The sequence below is a fragment of the Eptesicus fuscus genome, chromosome 6 (genome assembly GCF_027574615.1).
Source record: "Eptesicus fuscus isolate TK198812 chromosome 6, DD_ASM_mEF_20220401, whole genome shotgun sequence".
NCBI classification, from domain to species: Eukaryota; Metazoa; Chordata; class Mammalia; order Chiroptera; family Vespertilionidae; genus Eptesicus; species Eptesicus fuscus.
The window spans coordinates 24,096,941-24,118,737 of record NC_072478.1 but is presented as its reverse complement, the minus strand read 5'-3'; the positions used below and the strand labels follow the sequence as shown (position 1 = coordinate 24,118,737).

The 21,797-nt window shown below is 54.7% G+C and overlaps 1 protein-coding gene across 4 annotated transcripts; it reads right to left on the bottom strand.

Annotated features, from left to right (window-relative positions):
- Nucleotides 1-383: 383 nt before the first annotated feature.
- TYK2 (tyrosine kinase 2) lies at nucleotides 384-21,558 on the bottom strand. Of its 4 annotated transcripts, XM_054717447.1 has the most exons (26): nucleotides 21,329-21,558; nucleotides 20,448-20,625; nucleotides 19,909-20,124; nucleotides 16,776-16,899; nucleotides 16,508-16,655; nucleotides 16,000-16,163; nucleotides 13,262-13,628; nucleotides 12,612-12,830; nucleotides 12,366-12,523; nucleotides 10,547-10,655; nucleotides 10,267-10,456; nucleotides 10,084-10,187; nucleotides 9,806-9,988; nucleotides 9,648-9,735; nucleotides 8,646-8,773; nucleotides 7,710-7,845; nucleotides 7,472-7,626; nucleotides 6,179-6,329; nucleotides 5,150-5,247; nucleotides 4,840-5,032; nucleotides 4,441-4,559; nucleotides 3,859-4,031; nucleotides 3,546-3,663; nucleotides 2,556-2,666; nucleotides 2,283-2,454; nucleotides 384-1,590 (listed from the first exon to the last, which is right to left on the bottom strand). In XM_054717447.1, the coding sequence occupies exons 3-25, from the start codon at nucleotides 20,102-20,104 to the stop codon at nucleotides 2,320-2,322; spliced, it is 3,567 nt and encodes a 1,188-aa protein (XP_054573422.1). In that variant the 5' UTR covers nucleotides 20,105-20,124; nucleotides 20,448-20,625; nucleotides 21,329-21,558; the 3' UTR covers nucleotides 384-1,590; nucleotides 2,283-2,319. The 4 variants fall into 4 exon arrangements, with proteins under 4 accessions (XP_054573422.1, XP_054573420.1, XP_054573421.1 ...); XM_054717445.1 differs by having other exon boundaries at nucleotides 384-2,454; XM_054717446.1 differs by having other exon boundaries at nucleotides 384-2,454; nucleotides 21,475-21,558.
- Nucleotides 21,559-21,797: the final 239 nt, after the last annotated feature.

Sequence of the window (21,797 nt, the reverse complement as noted above, 5' to 3'; positions counted from 1 at the left end):
GGAGCTGGCCACGGGCGTTGGGAACTGTTGGTGCTGCCTGTTTACTGCATTATCCTCCCTTGCTTTGCATATGCTTTAAATTGTCCATATAAAAGTTTTTTTTTTAAATAATTCTTTATTGGTGAAAGTATTACATATCATATAAAAATTTTTTTTAAAAAAAGCAGCTTCAGCCGAAACCGGTTTGGCTCAGTGGATAGAGCGTCGGCCTGCGGACTGAAAGGTCCCAGGTTCGATTCCGGTCAAGGGCATGTACCTTGGTTGCGGGCACATCCCCAGTAGGGGGTGTGCAAGAGGCAGCTGGTCGATGTTTCTCTCTCATCGATGTTTCTAACTCTCTATCCCTCTCTCTTCCTCACTGTAATAAATCAATAAAAAAAAAAAAAAAAAGCAGCTGCACAAAAATAGGCCAAGATAATTCTGAAGAAGAAAAAAAAGGAGATCGATCCTATCCAATATCAAAACATATTCTAGTGGCAACATCTTTCCCAATTACCAGGCTAGATCCTGCAAGCAGCTATTCCTGTTGGGAATTTGCCCTACGGATACCCTTGAATGTGGGTGGAGCACTATGCACCCGTGGCTGCTCACTGCAGCCGTGTCATGGACACAGCAAAGGATTCGACATAACTACATGGAGAGCAAAGGCTTAGCGATAACTGCATGAACTCCAGCAAGAACCATAATACAACCACAAATAGTGCAAGGAAATACTGTAGGCCTGGATATATGGGACCACCCCGAGACCTATTACAAAGGGGGAAAAAGAAGCAAGAATACAGACTAGAGTTGTGTATCCTTGCACATGCTACCATTTTTGCAAAAGATAGAGAAGTATAATATGTGTATGGATTTCCTTGCATCTGGATGAAACATCTCTGGAAGCAAAAACAGGAAACCAGATGGCACCAGTTGCCACCAGAGAGGTGATAGTGGTGGCTGATGGGCAGGAGGGAGACATGTCACTGCTTATGTCAGTATCACTTATTGGGGGGGAAAATAATTACAATGAATATTTAACTTTGAAAACTGTTATAAAAAGCAAATGCCACTAGAATCATGTGTAATTGTCCACTCAGGAGAGCTTGAGGGCATAAGGTGTTGAGAAGTCCTAATGGAAAGCAAATTATTCAAATGCTTTTCCCAGTGTGGCTGACACAGAACCCGCCTCCAGTATTCCTCTGAAGGAGAAACACTTTGGCAAACACCAGGTTAACAAGGTCAAATGTTTATTAAGTAGTTGTTTGCAGCTCTCTCAGCTAAGCACTTGACATACACAATCTCTTTACATTCGTCCTCCGAGACAGCAAGCATGACCATCCCCAGTTCACCGTTGAGAACTGAGGCCCAGATAAGGAAAGTCGCTCGCCTGAGGTCGCACAGGGAGGAAAGGGTGAAACTGGCAGTCTTACCAACATGGCATGTGGCCCCCAAATCCTTTGTTGGGATATGTAACCAGTAGTCACTGAGCGCCTTCTGTGTTCCTGGCACTGGGGATTTAGAGGTGAGTGAGCAAAGGTTGAATAGTTGCATGTGGCTTCTTCCGTAGTGTCTTGCTGCAGCTCCAGTCCCCAGAAGAGCAGGCACTTGCTGAAGAAGGACCCAGAGACCAGAGCCGCCGGCAGAGGAGACAGGAGTTTATTACTCGCTAGTGGAGATGGGGGGCTCCCAGGGCGGGGCTGGGGGGAAGGCAGGAGGATTGGATGCAAGGGACGGGTTAGCTCCTTGCTGGTCCTGGGTCTCTCCGGAGCCTGTGTAAGGCTATGACTGTGGAGGATGCTATGGCTTGAATGTTTAAGTCCCTTCAAGATTCAGACGTTGAAACCCAAGTGCCCGATGTGATGGTATTAGGAGGCGGGTCTTCGGGAGGTGGGTGGGTCCCTCAGGAACGGGATTAGTGCCCATATACAACAGGCTCCAGAAAGATCCCTCGCCCCCTCCCACCTGGAGAGGGCGCAGTGAGAAGGCGCAGGCTAGGAACCAGGAGGAGGGCCTTCGCCCGTGTGTAGCACTGCTGGCATCTTTTTTTTTTTTTTTTTTTTTACCCCACTCCCCCAATGCTGGCATCTTGATCGCTGACTTCCCAGAGCCCAGAACTGTGAGAAATAAATTTCTGGTGTTTACAGGCACCCGGCCTATAGCATTGTTATAACAGCGTGGATGGATGAAGACAGGAGAGTCAGGTCACAGACCTGGGGTCTCCGGGGTAACGCACCGGCAGTGTGTGAAGCCAAATTCTCCCTGGACAGAAGCGGGAGGGAGGCCCTCTCCGTGAGTACTACCTGCTCCGACTCCCGGAAGCAGAGCTCCTGGCAGGTTTTAGCCGACACTGAACACGGAGGGGGCCTGGCCCCGGTATTTCTCGTGGGCCGTTTTCAGGATGGGTATGAGGTTCTGGAAGGTCGGGCGAAATGAGGCCTCTGCCTCCCAGCAGTTCTTCATGAGGACATAGATCTGGGGGAGGAGACACTGGGGCTGTGGTCGCTGCTCTGTCCACAGTCTGATGACAGGGACAGGGGAAAAGTGGGGGAGGGGGGAGCGTGGGGAGGTCTCACCTCATGGGGACATTTCTCTGGCCGTGGCAGCCTCTCCCCTCGTTCCAGCAGCTCAGTGAGCCTCAGTACTGTCATCTGCCCCTGGGTGAGGCCTATGAGCTCGATGAATTTCTACAGAAGAAACAAGACAAGTCCTCAACAGGCAGGGCTGCCTAAGCAGAGGCCAGGAGATTTCAGTGGGACTACAGGGGTCCTAGTCCTGTCTCTATCACTTCTCAACTGCATAACTTTGGACTTAGGATCTCACTTCTTTAGGCTTCAGTTTTCCCATCTGTAAAATGGGGTAAAAACATCAACTACCTGGGGTGATTGGGCAAGTTAAATAAACTCATATTCATACAGTAAGTCTGAGTCAGGTGGTTGCGTTGTTATTAAACCTCCCAGCAAGTTGTTTTTGCCCGGACAGGATCTTTATTTCCCCCTTCCTATATAGGCACTATGATTGACTTTGGGAATAAACATCTAACATATTCTTGTCTCCTCCCCTAGCCCAGTCCTGGCCAATTGTTATGGCCCATGGATACACAGTGATTGGCTCCCTGGAGGACACATGAGCCACGCTGGGCCAATCAGATAGTCCTGAGAATTAAGCTGGAAAGAGGAGCCCTTTTCTCCCACACCTGAGGAATAAGGTGCCTGGAAGGCAGGGTGGGGTGGGGAGCTGTTGCCATAAGAGAGAGGGCCTGCCTAAGAGATGCTACCACAGAGAACAGCAGAGCTCAGAGATGGAGAAAATGGGATTCATGATGACATGAGGGTCTAGAATAGCTGTGCCCCAACTCTTCCCTTGAGTGCAAACAGCAGAAGAAGCTGTTCCTATTTGAGTGGGGTTTCTGTCACAAGCAAAGCCTCACTCACAGTCCCATTTTACAGATTGGGACTGTGAGGCTCTGGTGGATTCAGCACTTGCTAAGCTGGGGGAGTTGGGAATTGAATGCATGGCTTTCTAACTCCTCTGGTAGGAGGTGGCGGTGTGGGCCTGGCTCTCACCGAGGGGGGGCTTTGGCTGGAGTCACAGTAGGTCAGCAGCTCATACATGGTGACTCCAAAGGACCAGACATCAGATGCATAGTAGAACTTACACTCCTTCAGGCACTCAGGAGCATACCTGCGGGGAGAGGGCAGTCAAGCCTTGGGCCAGACCAGGATGGAGTCCTTATCTGGGGCTTGGGAGCCTCTTGGCCCCAGTTAGGGCCCCTTCCTTAAGAGAGAGCAGGTTCACTGAGATAAGGCCTTGTCATCTGAGACCCCAGCCTCCACCTCCACCCTGGCACCCCCCTCTGGCTGGGTCTCGCCTGGTCACCAGAACACGGGGCTGTCGCCATCCTCGCGCACACGGTAGTACTCGTAGCCTTCGGGCACGGCCTTGGCCAGGCCAAAGTCCCCGATCTTGACCAGCCTGTCGTTGTCCAGCAGCACGTTGCGGGCAGCCAGGTCTCGGTGGACGTAGTGCTGGGTGTGCAGGTAGGCCATGCCCTGGGGGTGAGGCGGGGCAGGGCGGGTCATGCCCAGTGGGGCAAGGTGGGGCCTGAGGAGCTGTGACCCGGATGGCGGGGGACAGTCAGGACGGGCTTGCAGGGCCCTGGAGCAAAAGCGGGCAGTATGGCAGGTGGAGCCCACAGGACAGCAGGGGCAGGGCCACAGAGGGGGCGGATTGGGAGGGGGCTGGGCTGCTGGGCGTGGCCCAGTGAGCAAAGGGAATCTCAAAAGTGGAAACTAGGCGGGATGGAGACCCAGCCACTGGGGTTGTGGCCAGGTGATGGGTTGAAGGGCTAAGTACAGAGCGAGCCGGCCCAGGGGCGGAGCCTGGCAAGCAAAGGGCTGGGACACTCAGGCCAGGCCAAAGAGGAAGGGGCAGCTCTGTGGGCAGGGGTGGGGGGCCTACCTCGCAGATCTGCTGGGCAAACAGCAGCAGCTGGGCCAGCCCTACGTGGTGCCGGGGCAGGTAGTCTCGGAGGCTGCCCAGAGGCACGTACTCCATGACCAGCTGGACCGATTTCTCGCCTAAGGGTGACAGAGGCAGGGGCTGGGGGCCGCTCCCCTGAACCCTGCAGTTCCCCACCCCAAGGTGGGGAGGGAAAGCCCACACCTGCCCACACTAGGCCTCGCCCTCAGGAAGAATGGATCCATCCTGAACGCCATCTCCGTAGAGGGAGGGAGCAAAGCTGGGGGGTGGAAAGGAAGCCGCCCCCGCCCGCCCCCCCGCCACGCCTACGAACTGCGTCCTCCAGCCTGGGACTGAGGCTCCAATTGGCCAGGCCCTCATGGCTGCCCGGCCGCCCACCTTGGTCCTCACAGCAGCCCTTGTACTTGACGATGTGCTCGTGGTAGAGCGTGCGCAGGATGTCGATCTCCCGCCTCCAGCCAGTGCGGAGCTGAGGGCCGCAGTCCGCCTTGAGAGCCTTCACGGCCACCATCTCGCCAGTGCCTTCGTTGGTCGGGTCATAGCAGTACAGGCTGACCTTGCCGAAGTGACCCTGGCCAAGACGCAGGACAGTCAGCGCCCCATTGCCCCAGCCCCAGCCCCACCCGCGGCTTTGCCAACAGGCGGGTCTCTTTCTAACAGCCAGACCCCTCCCTCCGCTGGGCCTTACCTCACCCAGATCCCGGATCTTTTTCAAGTAGCGCTTGTGGAAAACAGTGGGGTCTGATGCTGGCGAGGTTGGATTCACATACAAGATTTCAACAAGATCTGAAAGAGCCACAGTGGGTGAGGCCGGACCCTGACCCTTTACCCAGCAGGCCCACACTCCGGGGCACAGAGAGCAAGTGACTGCTTCCCCCAGCATCCAACCCGGAGATCAGGAAAGCTTTTGCAACAGCTGGAAAATTCCACTTCTAGTCCAAAATGCAGAGTTGGCTGCATCAAACGGACACCTGGGATGTTCTATGACTGCGTAAAGGGCACAAACTTTTCAAGAGAGAAAGCAAGCCCGACCAGCGTGGCTGAGCGTCAACTTATGAACCAGGAGATCACGGTTCGATTCCCGGTCAGGGCACATGCCTGAGTGGAGGGCTCAGTCCCCAGTGTGGGGCATGCAGGAGGCAGCCGACCCATGATTCTCTTCCATCATCGATGTTTCTATCTCTCTCTCCCTCTCCCTTCCTCTCTGAAATAAAGAAAAAAATTTTTTTTTTAAAGAGAGAAAGCAAAACCAAAAAAATTTTTTTTCTTTTTCTTTTTTAAAAAATATTTTATTGATTTTTCACAGAGAGGAAGAGAGAGGGATAGAGAGCCAGAAACATCAATGAGAGAGAAACATTGATCAGCTGCCTCTTGCACACCCCCTACTGGGGATGTACCCGCAACCAAGGCACATGCCCTTGACCGGAATCGAACCCGGGACCCCTGAGTCCACAGGCCGACGCTCTATCCACTGAACCAAACCGGTTTCGGCAAAACCAAAAAATATTTTTGAGGGTTGAACTCATCCAAAAAATTTGTGGCTGTCCCCAAATAAAACATTAAGAACTTGGGTCATTCTCATCACCCCCTTAAGTGACTTAGAATGCAGCACACACCCTGAGCCACTGTACAGAGACCCAGGGCGCACTGAGCCTGTGTCAACAGGGTTCCTAGCCCCTCCCCCTCCCCAAGGTCCCAGCACTGGTTTGGGGCTCACTTTGGGGCTGAAGGTGAGTGAGGTCACGAAGGATGGTGCGGAAGGAAGGCCGCTGAGCCGGCTCATAGGTCAGGCACTGGCTGGTGAGTGTGGCTAGCTCCGGGCATGAGGGTTCAGGCAGGGGGTGCTGCTTCTGGTAGAAGTACTCTTTCTGTGGAGAAGGGGACCTGAAGAGTCAGTGACCCCACCCGCCCAAGGCCCCTTACCCAAGAGGCAGAGTTAAATCCCCAGAGCGGCAGGGCTAGACCAGCCAGGTCCTTGTTCCGTCATCCCCATTTTACAGATGAGGCAACTGAGCCTCGGCAAGGGGAAGCCGACTTGCCTGCCTCTGCAGAGAGAGGACTTGAACCCAAGTCCAGCAGACTCTGTTCTGTGGAGCACCTCACACTTGTCCCTTCGTGTCCTGGCTGCCACCCACCTTTGCTCCCAGCTCTGCAGACGCAGCTCCCAGAATGCACCAAAGCCTCTGGGTCTCTGAATAAGTTGTGCTGAGGCGACCCTTCCCTAGCCTGGGCCACTGTGGTATTTCTGTACTGAGATTAAAACTTCCTGGCCCTGGCCGGGCAGCTCAGTTGGTTAGAGCATCATCCGATAAGCCAAAGTTGCAGGTTTGATCTCTGGTCAGAGCACATACAAGAATCAACCAATGAATGCAGAACAACAAATTGATGTTTCTCTGTCTCCTCTCCCTTAAAAAAAACACACACACCCCCTTCCTCTGGGAAGTCTTGCTGGATGCCTCAGCTAGGTCAGGGGTACCCTCTGGCACCTCCCCACATCCTGCGCTTCCCCATCACTGGCCTGGTCACTGCATTTAAAACTGAAGCAGTCACTTACTTTTTTATTCTCACACAAAGATATTTTTCCATTGATTTTTAGAGAGAGTGGAAGGGAGGGGGAGAGACAGAGAGAGAAACATCGACGTGAGAGACACATCGACTGGATGCCTCCTGCACACCGATCAGGGCTGGGGGATTGAGCCTGCAACTGAGGTACGTGTCCTTGATCAGGAATCGAACCCTGGACCCTTGAATCCTTGAGCTGACTGACACTCTAACCACTGAGCAAACCGGCCAGGGCAGCAGTCCCTGATTTGCTGTGTGCCACAATGACCTTTGAGGTCGGGACTATAGATAACCCCAACTGACAGATAACCTGCTGGAGCCTCACAGAGATGAGGCAGCATGTGTGAGGCCACAGGCCAGAGGGGGGCAGCTCTGGACCCAGACCACTAGACTCCTTGGGGGTGCTGGCCCCTTTGTGAGAAGGGCCCAAGGGTCACCCACATTGTACCTCGGAGGGGCTGCGGTCCTGCAGGGGGGCCTCCCCATCGAAGCAGATCTCCAGGAGGGTGGCACCAAAGCCCCACTTGTCAGCGGCGGTGCTTAGGCTGTTAGCCCCACCGAACAGGCACTCGGGGGCGATCCAGGGGATCCGCTCTACCCGCTCTGGGGGCCAGGGCCAGAGGTCACCAAGGGTGAAAAGAGTGGGGCAAACCAGTCCCCATGCCCAGCCCTGTCCCAATCCTCACCCTCCCTGGAGAGGGCACCCAGGCCCATGCCAGGGTCGCTCAGTTTGATGAAGGGGCTGGTGCCCTCCGCCAGCCCTAGACGTGCCAGCAGGATGTTCCGGCCACACACGTTACCATGAGCCAGGCGCTTGTCCTCCTGGGGTAGGAAGGAGAGGGGGGCATGACCACTAGGGGCCTCTAGACCCTGTCCCCACCCCATCCCACAGGGACAGCCCGTGTGAAAAAGACAATCAGGGTCATTAGTGGGATCCCAATACATGTCATTGTGCCCGGACACCACTGGGTGCCAGTGGGTCCTTCCTGTCCTCCCAGAGCCGGTGGGTAAGACTCTTGGCCTGGAACAAAAGGCCAGAGGACCCCACTGCGGTCCTCAGACCCACGCCAGGCACGCCTCTGCACTGCTGCTCCTTCTGCCTGGGACGCACCTGGGGAATCCTTCTCCATCCCATCTATTTAAAACTTCACCTCTCCCCCAACTTGGAGCACCTCCTTAACCCCACCCCTGCTCTCCCAGAACGGTGCTTACTACTTCCTAACATATTATGTAACACACTTAAGTATTATTTCTTGTTTATCTTTCTAACTAAAAACACTGGCTCCCCAAAGGATAGAGGCTTCTGTCTGTTTTGTTGTGTGCTCCCAAGGCCTATGGCAGAGCCTGGCACACGGTGGGTGCTCTGGAAACCAGGGTCTGAGAACCAGGCATGGCTGGGGATGAATGGCAAGAGAGAGTGACAGAGGCGGCCGAGGCCAGGCCTCACCGGACACCAAGTAGAGGAGTTAGGTGTTCTCTCAGGGGAGAAGGGAGCCACAGGGGTATGTGAGCAGAGGAGGTTTGTGGAAAGACCTCCTGGGGCCAGTGTGTGGATAGATGAGGCCTCACCACCCAGAACTGGCCCACCCTGCTGACCCAGGCCCCGCCCACAGGCCACACACCAGGTAGCTGAGGGCACTGGCCAGCTGCTGGGCCACTGCCACCTTCCAGGCCACAGGCACACGGCCCCTCTCCCGCCGCAGCCACACGTCCAGGGGTCCATGCTCCACGAACTCTGTCACCATGATATCTGCAAAGGCCAGCTGCTGCAGGGGCTGCCCACTGCCGCCCCGCTCCGGGGCGCCGGGGAAGGAACATGGGGGCTGCGACTGTGGGGGTCTGGGGCTTGGGAGTGACTTCGGGGAGAGAAGAATTGCAGGATGGAGCATAGGCTGAGGTGGGTGCAGGGTGAGGCAGAGGCGAAGGGTGTCATTTGGGTCCAGGGAGAGTCTGGGTAGAGAACAGCTGCATGTCTGAGAAAGGTGAGGATGGGCCTGAGGACCTGGAGGTGGGTGCAGACGAGTGGAGGTACAGAGCTTGAGATTGGGGCATCAGTGATGCTAGGATCCCACAGGGTGGAAGTGCTCGGGGTGGAAAGTATGTAGAGTCGGGTGCAGGCCGGTGTTGGGGGACAGCAAGAGAGATGGACACATGGGGTTCAGGTTCTGTGGTCACCCTGTGCAAGGAGTTTGAGTTACACAGGGGTGGGGCAAGGGCTGAGGTCTTGGAGGATTGGAGTGCCCAACATGGCTGGGGTCTGCATGGGGTCACAGTCCTGCTGAGGTCAGAGAGCAGATGGGGGCTGGTCTGTAGAGGCATCTGGGTGGTGGATGAAGGATGGGATGCAGTCAGCAGTCAGGGTATGGTTGAGGGTTGGGGTGCAGGTAATGGCCACGGTATAGTCAGAGGCTGAGCTGCAATGGGTTGGCATATAGTCAGGGGTTGGGGTACAGGTGAGCATTGGGCAGTCACAGATTGCAGGATAGTCGGGATTTTGGTCAAGGGTCAGTGTGTAGTCAGGGATCGGGATGCAGGTCAAGGGTTGGGGTACAGCCCTGGTAGTGGGTACAAGTGGGGGGAGTGGGCCTATAAATGGCAGGGCATGTGTGTTGGGGTCCACTCACTTTTAGAGCCATGCACGCAGACACCGTGGACGAAGGTCAGGTGCACGTGGGACACCTGGCTCATGAGGCTGGCCGTCTCGTAGAAAGCCTGTGAGGGCAGGTCAGGTCAGGTGGCCGCATACCCTGCCGCTCTCCCTGCCCCCATCACACTCACTTACCAGGGTGATGTCATAGTGACTCGTGTCTAACACCTTCAGCACTACTCGCAGCTCCTGCCCATGGCCCCCGGCGGGCAAGGTGGGGTCCCCATCATATGCTTGGTCCTCCTCAGGGCCTCCGCCCCCAACTCTCAAGAGGCCCTCATACACATTGGTCCTCGTGCCCTGGCCCAAGTGGGACAGCTGGGGGAACATGGCAGGGAACATCTCCATGACAACAGCTGGTGACTGCCCTCCCCGTTCCCCCTGTGCCCCAGGGGCCCCACACCCGCACACACCTGGGTGAGGTCATCATGGCAGACCCGGTGGAAGCTGAGCTGGCTGAGGTTGAGAGACCTGGTGCTGGCTTGAGGCCCCCGCATGATGATGAGGTTGGAGATCTCTGGGGGGCGGGAGCCAAGTCACCGAGGGCTAGCGTGGGGGGAGCCACCCTCCCACCCTGTGGGCCCCCGTCATCACACCTCCTGGCTGCGGCAGGCAGCAGTGGCGCAGGGAGAAGCAGTGGTCACCGGCCCGCAGTGAGCAGCCCTGCAGGGCAGCCCGCAGCTCCCGCACGCTGGGGAAGGACCGGTCCCAGCTCTGCAGCCTGACGGTGCCCTCACACAGCTCAATGGGGAACTTCCACAGGCGCAGACACGGCGTGCCAGGTGCCTGGGGTGGGTGGCAGGACGAGGGCGGTGGGCAGGGGTCTAGGCAGGGCGTACACCCAAGCCCAGCCCAGAACCCCCGCCCCAGGCCCACCTGGTCCCGCTGGGCCACCGTGAGGATGAGGCGGTTGAAGTGGCTGGTGCTCCAGTGGATAAGATAGAGGCCCTCCTCCCGCTGCATCTTGGCCAGCACAAAGGGATCCCTGTGGAGGACCAGGGGCAGCGTCAGGGGGTGCCTCTGGGCCCCACCCGCCCAGAGAGGTACACACACACGGCAAACTCACACACAGACACAGGCACAAGAACAGGCACATGTGTGCGTGCCTGTCAGACACCGTCACTGACACAGTGACGCACACACACAGATAGGAATCAGCTGTCAAATGCTGATGGGCACACACCCAGCCATACACTCACAGGGTGACACACAATGAACCGCCTGTCACACAGCTGACCCTAGACACAGCTGCTTACCCAGCGTAACAAGGCAATGCAGGGCCTCCACAGCCCAGACCCAGAGGTGACGCCCGTCATGAGCACGGACTGACACAAGCGACACCGCTACACAGGCCCAGACGCCTGCACGTGTGGCGCACACGCTGCTACGGACTGAATGTTGGTGCCCCCCCTAAAGTTCCCATGTTGAAGCCCTAACCCCCAAGGTGATGGTATGGGAGGTGGGGACTTTGCAGGGTGATTATGTCATGATGATGGAGCTCTCGTGAATGGGATTAATGCCTCATAAAATGGACCCCAAAGAGCTCCGTGCCCCTTCCCACCATTTGAGGACACGGGAAGAAGAAAGCTGTCTTGAACTAGGGCCCTCACCAGACACTGGGTGTACTGGTACCTTGAACTTGGACTCCTGGCCTTCAGAACTGTGAGAAATAAATGTCTGTGGTTTCTAAGCCAGCTGATCTATGGTAGTCTGTTAGAGCAACCCGCACAGACTAAGACACACTGACGTGGCCACAGACTGTATGAGTGGCACGCACCTAGCCGTGACAGGGCACAGCTCTCAGGAGGGAAAACGGCCACTTCACCCTCCTCTGGTGTATAGACTAGGCTCAGACCGCTTAGAAACCCTCAGGGGCAAGTCCCAGGGCTACAGAGGACACGCAGGCGCAAGGCCAATGACCAGATAAGCTGACAGTCACTAACCACGACCTGGCAGCATGCAGGACGGCCACACTGGCATCTGATTGCCGCATAAGCACGGGCACTTCATAGCCTCTACCCCGCAAGTCCAAACAGAATCGCTCAGTGACCCACAATTACCAGGACAACACACATCTGTGGGGCTGTACACACCCACACACGTTTCTGAATGGCCACCGATATTTGTACAACACAGCCCCCTAAAATCACGCATCACATCGCATGTGAAAATGTGTGATGACAATTTTATGGGCAGTCACTGGAGCAGTGACACTGCCGCACACCACATGGGCTGTCCAACATCCAGACATGCACAGCGACAGTCCCAAACCCAGGCCCCCTCAGCACGACATGCCGCCCGACCCCCTGCAGGTGTTCTCACCCCCTCTATAATCCCTGGTGCACACTCACACACACAAATGCACACTCGCATGCATGCACACACACAGACAAGCACACATGTGGGTGCACTTGCACATAAGCATACACGAGTGAGCACACATATGCACTCACAGATAAGAATGAATGCACACGGTGGTATGAGTGAATACTTAAACACATAATGCATGCTCGCGCAGGCAAACACGTGCTCACATTCACAGGTACAGACCAGACACAAATGCTTGCACACACATGCTCACACAAGTACACGCACACAAACATCTCATTTGAGCCCCACAGTCCTTCAGAACTCAGGGTCCAGTTGGCAGCTGCCACCACCACAGTCCGTGCCGCCCAGCCTCCTGGGCACTCACAGCAGGGGTCCGTGGACACCGTCCTGGATGCTCATCACCAGCCGTGGAGGAGCCACCTCGTGGCACAGGTAGTGGTTCGAGTCAGCCGTCAGGCGGAAATAGCCATCCACCAGCGACACCAAGGACAGGGCGATGGCCGGGGAAGGCAGGGTCAGCTCCTATAGGCCACGGGGATGTCAGGCAGGCGTCACAGGCTGGGGGTGCCCCGCAGCCCGGCCCGCAGCCCAGCCCCGTCTCGGGCCCCACCAGGCGCTTGTCCTGACAGTGGATGCTGACATGGCATTCTCTCAGCACCACGTGGGTGATGTCCTGGAAGTCACAGAAGTAGGCCCATGGCGCCTCCCGCGGCCTGTCCACAGGTGGGCCGCCCAGCTGCTGGGCCTTGGCTTTCTTCCCAGATAAGTCAGCATGAGAATTCCTGCTGCTGCCACCGTCACCACCATGGGGACTCTGGAAACCCCGCACCTAGGGAGGTGGATTTGAGCAGGGCTATGCCTGTTTAGTCCCCCACACATTCCCCATGGGGGTAGCCTGGAGCTGGAGGGACCAGGAAGTCTCAAGTATCTCTTCCTTAGTCATGAGTGTCACGGGTGGGACCGGGGACCCACCCCCAAGAGAGACACATGCCAGAAGCAGAACCTCAGGGAGGGCAGAGAGGAGGATCCTCCCCCTCTCATCCCCCTAGTCTAAAGGGGTTCCCAGAGGTACAGACCCCAGAAATCAGGTCCCCAGGGGGCAGGCAGAGGACACAGACCCCAGGGAACAGAAGGACATACCCCAGAGCCATGAGGGGAAAGGGCTCACCATAGTCCCCCTCAGAGACCATGGCCAAGGTTGAACAGGAGCTCCCGCCCGACCCCACCTGGACCCCCAGATGGAAGAGGCACCCTGCTCACCTCTGTCTGTATTGGCCGCCACTGGATGCCGCCAGTGCCAGTCACCAGCACCTCGTGGGTGGGCGGTTCGACCGCAGACTTGAGCTTGGGATCTCCAGGGGCCTGCGCACTGTCCTGGACACAGCAGGGCTCCCCCTCGGCCTGGGCCAGCAGCTCTAGGTGGCACACAGGCACACGCTCCGTGCCGAAGCGGGGTGCCAGCCGCTCGAGTGTGGCCAGGTACTTGACCATGACGACGTGCTGGGAAAGGCTGCCCGGCTGGAAGGCGTGCAGGAACCTGCGGAAGATGATCCGCAGGCGTAGCCGTGTGAACGCATTGTACTGCCGGATCTGTTGCCGGAAGGAGCGCGGGATACAGTCCTTGAAGCTGTGGGAATGACCAAGAGGGGCTGGTGAGGGGCCTGGGTTGCAGGCCTGGCTGGACGACATGTGGCAAATGACGTAACTCCTCTGAACCACAGCTGCCTCATTCAGAAAACAGGCAGGCTGTCGTGAGGTGGAAAGAGAGAGTACGATAAAGGGCCAGCACAGGGAGGCTGGATGGTGGCGGGGACCAGGGCACAGGACTCAGGAGGGGACTGTGGGGCTGAAATCCCAGTTCTTGGATAACTAACGTAAGCTCTATAAGCCTGTGTCTGCTCACCTGAAAAATGGGTGCAAACAGTGCCCACCTACAGGGCTGATGACAGAATAAGAAGGACTATGTCGCCGAAACCGGTTTGGCTCAGTGGATAGAGCGTCGGTCTGCGGACTGAAAGGTCCCAGGTTCGATTCCGGTCAAGGGCATGTACATTGGTTGCGGGCACATCCCCTGTGGGGGGTGTGCAGGAGGCAGCTGGTCGATGTATCTCTCTCATCGATGTTTCTAACTCTCTATCCCTCTCCCTTTCTCTCTTTGAAAAATCAATAAAATATATTAAAAAAAAAAAAAAGGACTATGTCAGTGTCAGCTGTTATTATTACTGAAGTCGCTATGGTATTTATCATTAATATTCTGATCATAAAGGCACAGCTCTGGGGGCCCCTCTGCTCTTCACAAAGCCTGCCCCATTAACGCATCTCCCCATCACCTACCAGTATAGCTCCCCTAGATTACAGGTTCCAAGCCTCAGTCTCTATGTCCTTAGCCTTCTCCCCACCCCTCCACCCCCCACCCCCCGCTTGACCAGAGGGATCCTAAAGCTTGAGGTTCTAGCTACCTTCCGCCCCAACTTCCAAGCCTTCCAGGGCTCCCTGCTGCCCTGGGGAAAAGGCCCAGGGCAGCAGGGAGCTGCCAACTAGTGTCTTGCCAACTCCTGCACCTGAGCAATCATATTCTACATCCAGTTCCCCTGGAAATAGGCTTTTGCCATCTTCTGCCTCTGGGCCTTTGTATATGCTATTCCATTTGCCTGAACGCTTTGCCAAGACAGTCCATATCTGGATAAAGAAGACTCAACCTTTAAGTCTTTTTTAATTTTTTAAAAAATATATATTATTATTGATTTCAGAGAGTAAGGGAGAGGGAGAAAGAGATAGAAACATCAATGATGAGAGAGAACCATTGATTGGCTGCCTCCTGCACGCCCTCCACTGGGGATTGAGTCCACAACCTGGGCATGTGCCCTTGACCTGAATTGAACCTGGGACCCTTCAGTCTGCAGACTAACGCTCTATCCACTGAGCCAAACCGGCTAGGGCTCAACCTTTAGGTCTGAGCAGAAATATCACCTCCCCTGGAAAGTGCTCTCTGGTCTCCAGGCTGGATAGGCTGCCTCCTCTGGGTTTGCTAGCACCCTGGACTTCGTGTGCTGTCACAGCCCTAGTCCTCCAGGACAGGGACTGAAAAATATGTGCTTTAAAGAACTGCTGGTTCTGAAAGACCCAGCTTTCCTGCTGCCTCATCCAGCCAGTGTGCCCTGATTAATCCAGCCCTTGGCAATGGAGGTAAACACAGCTAACTCCTTCCTTCCCTTGAATTCTAGGGAGTTCTCTAAGCTCACCCTACTCTAGCCACACCTCCTCCAACATATCAGGCATAGTCCAGCCTCAGGGCCTTTGCACTGGCTGGTCCCTCTGTATAGAATTCTCTTCTCCCAGATATCCATATTGGCTTCCTCTTTTACTTCCTTCAAATCATTGAATGTGACCATCACCTGCTCAGTGAGAAATTCCCCAACTACTCAATTTTAAATTATATACCCCTCATTCCCTGACATTCCCCTTCTTTCTCTTTTCCTACTTAATTTCCCCCCATTGCACTTTATCACCATCTATAACACTATACATTTTACTTTTGTATTTTTTTTTTTAAATATATTTTATTGATTTTTTACAGAGAGGAAGAGAGAGGGACAGAGAGCCAGAAACATCGATGAGAGAGAAACATCGATCAGCCGCCTCCTGCACAACCCCTCCTGGGGATGCGCCCACAACCAAGGCACATGCCCCCGACCGGAATCGAACCCGGGACCCCCCAGTCCGCAGGCCGACGCTCTATCCACTGAGCCAAACCGGTTTCGGCTTTACTTTTGTATTTTTTTATTGCCTGTCTTTTTCACCTGATGTGAGAGCCAAGAGGGCAGGGATTTTTGTCTGACTTGTTCACTAGTGTGTCCTTCAACAACCACAACTAGTGTCAGCATACAGTAGATGCTCAATAAATGAAGGCATGGCAATATACAAGGTCTCTGCCTTGGCCCCCGGATGCCACGTCTATCCATCCACCTCCACAGTGTCTCTTCCCCATCCCCAGGCACCTGATCTTCTTGGCCACCTTCTCCAGGGGAACACCGCGGCAGAGAGCAAGGTGACAGAGGTGCAGAAAGGCCATGCCCAGGCTCTCGTTCTTAAAGTGGTGGATCTCCTCCTCACTCGACAGCTCCCACAGCGATGCCACATCATTCACAAACTCATGCTTGCCCTAGGGGTGGGGAAATCAGATAGAAAGGGAGGCCTGAAAACCTGTTCACTCCTCAGCTTCTGGCCACTTTGGGCGGGGAAGGAGGGACTTCCCATTTTCTGCAAAGGCTGAATATACAGCATGCATGCCTCCTCTGACCATGCCTGTGGCAGACATCACTAATCGATCACAGCACTCTTTCCCATGCAATCCTAAGATTCTCAGAACCCTTTGGTTCACGTAGAAAAAGGACCCCAGGTTGCATGAGTTGAAACCTGCTAGCTATAATTGTAAAAAGAGTAGGGGGCGCCTCAGCTGCCCCTCAGTCCCCCTGAAATAACCCCACTTCCCAGTCCTGCTCCTACCTGCTCAAAGAGGTACTCAAAGGAGGCTGGGTCCAGGAGTTGTATCCCCTGCTCTGCCTGTTCTGACGAAGCCTTGGCCCCCGGGGGCCTGCAGCGACACACAGCTGGCTCCTGAGGGTTTGTGCCATGCCAGTTCCGGAAATAAAACCTACAGGAAGGGAAGGGCACAGCTAGGGCTGAGCATCAATTCCGCTCCAGGAAGATGGGATTCAGGGGAGAGAAGAGACAGAACAAAAGGGGACAAGCCTTCCCACAGGCCTTCACCCACCTCATGCGGAAGTGCAGCGTCAAGTTTGTGTCTCTGGAGACCTCAAGAATGTGGTTTGGGGGCAGCCAGACCTGGGCCTGGGCATCAAAGAGGGCAAAGAGATTGAAACAGGGTGGAGTGATGCCTGGAAGAGGGAAGAAACAGCATCCGGAGTCAGCGTCTGTTGCCATGATCCTATGGGCCCCCAGACCCGCTGTCTCCCTTCACAAGCCTTCCCTAGGCCTCCTCCCCTGCTGACAGAGGATAATGCAATATGTTGACCATGCTGTGGCCTCACAGCAGACCACATTTTCCAGCCTCCCTTGCAGCTTGGATGGGGCCAGTGGATTGATTGGTTTCTGGCCAATGGGATGTGAGCAGACAGATACGCATACTTCCAGGCCTGGAAATAAACTCTCCTGTCATCTTTCCTGCCCCAAGGATGTTGGAGACTCTTTGTGCTAGGTGGTGAAGCATAAGATAGAGGTGAACCATCTGACCTACATTTGATTTTAGGTACCTTTATTGTTTTAACCCAGGAAAATCACAGGTTTGGGCAGGGGGGTTGGGGGGTGGGGGGCTTTGCTTGTTACTGCAGCTAAACCTATCCTAGACTGACTAACACAACTCTATTCTGATCTCTGAACTGCAGCCGGGAAAACATACCTAACTACCTCCTGGCTGCCTCCTCCTGAATGTCACAAGCTCCCTTAGAGGTGCTTGTTCCAAACAGATCTCATCCAAGCTCCCCACACCTGCCCCTCTTGTGCCCAGTTCTTTTTTAAATGTTTTTATTGACTTTTTTTTAGAGAGAGAGGAAAGGAGAGGGAGAGGGAGAGAGGGAGGAGGAGAAAGAGAGAGAGAGGGAGAGAGAAAATCATTGACCAGCTGCCTTCTGCATGCACCCCGACCCACCTGGACCATGGATCAAGCCCACAACCTGGGCACCATAATCTCCTCCATAATCTCCCCCATGCCCTGACCGGGAATCGAACCAGCAACCTTTCAGTGCCCAGGACGACACTCAACCAACTGAGCCACACCAGCCAGGGCCTCTGTCCAGTTCCTTAAGCCAGGACTTGGTCCTTGTTCTCAACTCCTCCCACCCTCTTCACTTGGGATGGGTAAAAGTCCTGCTCTTTCTATATCCACCATCTCTCTAGGATCCACCCACTTCCTTCAAATCCAAAGCCCAGGCCAAGTCCAGCCTCCGGACTTGCGGTCATTCCCACAATGGCCACCCGAGGCATTTTTAAAAGATACAGCACTTAATTTTTTAATATAAAATAGTCCTTTCGGAATAATTCATAATCACCTAAGTACCAGCCACCAGATAAAGAAGTAAAACTTAGAAAGTACAATGGAAGCCCCCACCTACATCCACTTCCTTTTTCCTCCCACAAAGAGGTAACCATATTCCTGAAGTAGAATTTATTATTTTCATATCCTCTATGATCTAGTCTTGAATATTATAAACTGAAAATGTGGTATTATACCACTGGTACCCCGCAACTTGCTTTTCCATGCTGCCTGATGATACCCGTAACCTTGGTTAAATTCCCTTTTCATGGCTATATAGTATTCCAGTGTTCAACCATACGGCTGTTTATTTGTGCATTCTCCTGCAGAAGGACTTTAAGATGGCCTCCCACTTTTCACTAAGATACATGAGGCAGCTCTAAGCATCCTCAGATGCGTCTCCTGGAACACATGAGCTGAGTGTCTGTATGGTGAATATCCAGGAGTAGAGCTGTGTGGCCTCAGAGAATGTACCTTCCAGCCGGGTTGGATGATGCCAAATGGCGCGGTCACTGCACCCAGGGTACTGCCTCCGCAGAAGGAGCATGCCTCCCTGTGAGACAACTTCCTGAAGAGCCCATCTGACTGCTTCATTCTCTGGCTTTCAATTCCTCCTTCCCCTTCCAAATTCTTGAAACTGACACTCCAGTTACTCTTACTTTTGCTTCCTCAAATTGAGCAGGCTCTCCTCACATGCTATTCCCTCTGACAGACATGTTTCACATCACCCAGCACATCCATCTGAGTTCTTTTAAGAGATCAGCCGCTGGTTGAAAAGTACAAGGCAGGGGTCCTCAAACTACGGCCCGCGGGCCACATGCGGCCCGCCGAGAACATTTATCCGGCCTGCCGGGTGTTTTTGCCGCCGCTGCCTGTCCTGCTTAGCAGCCGATTTAGCAGTGTGCATAGGAATTTGTTCATAGGTGTTTTTTTTAAACTATAGTCCGGCCCTCCAATGGTCGGAGGGACAGTGAACTGGCCCCTTGTTTAAAAAGTTTGAGGACCCCTGGTACAAGGTGTTGTAGAAATCCACCAGAAGGCCCCCATCCGGTTATGGGGGAGGGAGTTTAAGAGGACTTCCTGGAGGAAGGGGCATGTAAGCAAAGCCCCCTTGGAGCGACCTCCTCCTCCTCTGGCAGAAGGAAGTGTAGTTTTGAGCACATCTATTACAGGCTCTTCCAGCTGTTCTCTGGTTCCTTACTGCTCTCAAGAAAAAGCCCAAACTCGCAATTCCTCCCTCTGGCGTTGAAGGCATTGTAAGATCTGGCCCTGACTGACCTCTCCCCCATAACCTCCCACCTGGAAATCACCTCTGCCATGGCCTCCCTACTCCCACCCTCACCCACTAGTATGTTCCCCCTACAGCAACCAGAGAATACCTGTGAACACCTGAGTCCAGTCAGGTCTCTCCTTTGCTCACAGTCCCACCTCACTTGGAGTAAAATCCAAAGTCCCCCCTGAGGCCCACCAGGCCCTGCATGACCTGCACTGTTCACCTCCTTTCCTTCACTTACTCCTGTCTCCTCTCATTCAGATCTAGCTGTTGCTGACAAGTTCCCACCTCAGGGCCTTTGCACATGCTGTTCCCTGAGCCTGGTACTCATCTCCTCCCAGATATCCCCGTGGCTCCCTCTCTTATCTCCTTAAGTTTTAAATTGCTCCTATGATCTATCTCTGCCCTCCTACACAGTTTTCTTATTTATTATGACTTCCCTAGGAGAATATCAGTGCTACAAAGGCAGTGATTTGGGGCTGACACATAATAGGCACTCACTCAGTGTCTTCTGAACGAACAGGCAGACGATGGATGGGCTTCAGCTGTTGCCAAAACCTCCACCCCTGCCATGGGACTCACCGACTTTGTGTGCGATGTGAATGCAGACCTCCTCCGCGGTCAGTGTGGCCTCGCTGAAAGTGACCCAGGGCTCCTTGCTGGCAGGGCCCGCCCAGTGCAGGAACACCTTCAGGCCTCCTGTGATGGCTGTGAGCGGAGCTTCGTCCCCATCGGGCTTGCTGCCCCTGGCGGTGGCCCCCCCATGGCACAGAGGCATGCTCCTGACAGCTGGCTTGGCTGGGAAGGGACAGCCCATTAGTCCCCAGGCCTCAGCCTAGAGGCTCCTGTTAGCACCTCAACCTCCTGCCCCTTTAGACTGAGGCCCGAGGGAATATTCTGAACTCCCCTTGCTGTGCAACCTCAAGCACCCAATTCCCCTCCCTGAGCCTCAGTTTCCACAGGTTTGATGGAGTTGGGGTATGCATCCCCACCTTTTAGACCTGTCATGAACAATAACAACATCCAACCTCTCTACTGGACTAACTAGCACCAATACAAAAATCTGTTCTCCAACACATTATTCCCAAAATAACCAGGCAGGCAGGTGTGGTCAAACGAACCTGGGGGGTGAATCTGGGCGCTCCCTGTGTCAACTCAAGTAAGTCACTTAGCTACTCCCGGGCCTCAGTTTCCCCATCTGGAGAACGGAGATGCTGAAACCGTTGCCATCAGAAGATGGTCGTGCCGTTTCAACACAATTCTGCATGTTCATATGTTCAGCACAGACCTTGATATAGGCTTGGAAAAAAACAAGTATGACAAACACAAGAGTAACACATTATTATTGGTTTCATCCTCATGATGGCTTTTTCTCTTTCAAGCCAAGATTCCTTGCCTCCCACATCCACCCCCATGAGTGACCTCTGGCCCTTGTGACTTGCCCAAGCCTAGGAGGGGTGTAGTTCAGCTCTCTCCTCCCAAACTAGCTCCCAGACTTTTTGAAGCCAGGCCCAGGACCCAGGCCTCCTGAGGTCCCTGTACCTCCAGGGAGGGACTGTGAGCGATCCCACTGATCTTATTGATTTAAGACAAACGGTGGTGGGAAGAGGAGAATGTTGTAATAGCATAATGTCGGATTCCCCGGGAATCAGCTTCTCTCTCTGAGCCTGTTTCCTCATTTGGAAAATGGGCATATAAAGGTCTCTCCCTCAAAGACGCGGGGAGGATACACTGAGATGAGGCAACCAGTGAGATCACAATCAATGGAAAAGGCTGTGCAGAGGGCCTGGGCCCTTGATAAATGTCTACTATTATTGTCTATTAACGTTTAAAATAAGATCGTGGGGATGGGGCTTTGGGGGTGCCCATCCTTCTTCGTCCCCACTGAGCCCAGACCCAGCTTTGAAGATGGGGTCGGGATGAGGTCTGCACTCGGGAAGCCTGCACACCACACATCCAAGCCTCCAAACCCTGCTGGGCAGGAAATGTGCTGAGCACCCACCGGGCATCGACCAGTCCGGAGGCAGCGGGTGCTTCCATCCACCTCCTGCAGAGCGCGGCCAGTCCCGCGCCGGCCGCCGGCCGCATCCTTCCAGATGACCTCCGCGGGGCGGGGGGCACCCTTTCCGTGGCCTCCTCCACACTCACCCTTTCCCGGGGACTCCGGTTCGAACCCGGGACCCAGTCCTGCCACAACAGGCAGCCGCCGACGGATCGCCGCCGAGATGCCGCCTCCTCTAGGGGCCACCTGAAAAGGGCACACTCATTGGCTGCCTCCCTTTCCGTCACACGTAGGCATTGGTCCTTTCGCTGCACCAGAGGCACTCCTATTGGTCCCTGGTTCGCCTTTCGCTCAACCGCGATTGGCTCGATCGGCTGCCGGAAGTGCCACAGCGTCAGCGATTGGCTGACGACTGGAGGTGAGAAGACGCAGAGAGTAGTCCGCACCAGCGGGCGGAAGAGTGTGGTTT

What these genes read in the sequence shown, in the direction of transcription:
- TYK2 (XM_054717445.1), bottom strand. Translation starts at nt 20,104, where the DNA reads ATGCCTCTGTGCCATGGGGGGGCCACCGCCAGGGGCAGCAAGCCCGAT. An exon ending in TTGAGTACCTCTTTGAGCAG is followed by an intron (nt 16,164 to 16,507) that starts GTAGGAGCAGGA and finishes CCCCACCCCTAG; the next exon opens with GGCAAGCATGAGTTTGTGAA. An exon ending in CTGCGTGCATGGCTCTAAAA is followed by an intron (nt 8,774 to 9,647) that starts GTGAGTGGACCC and finishes TGGCCTTTGCAG; the next exon opens with ATATCATGGTGACAGAGTTC.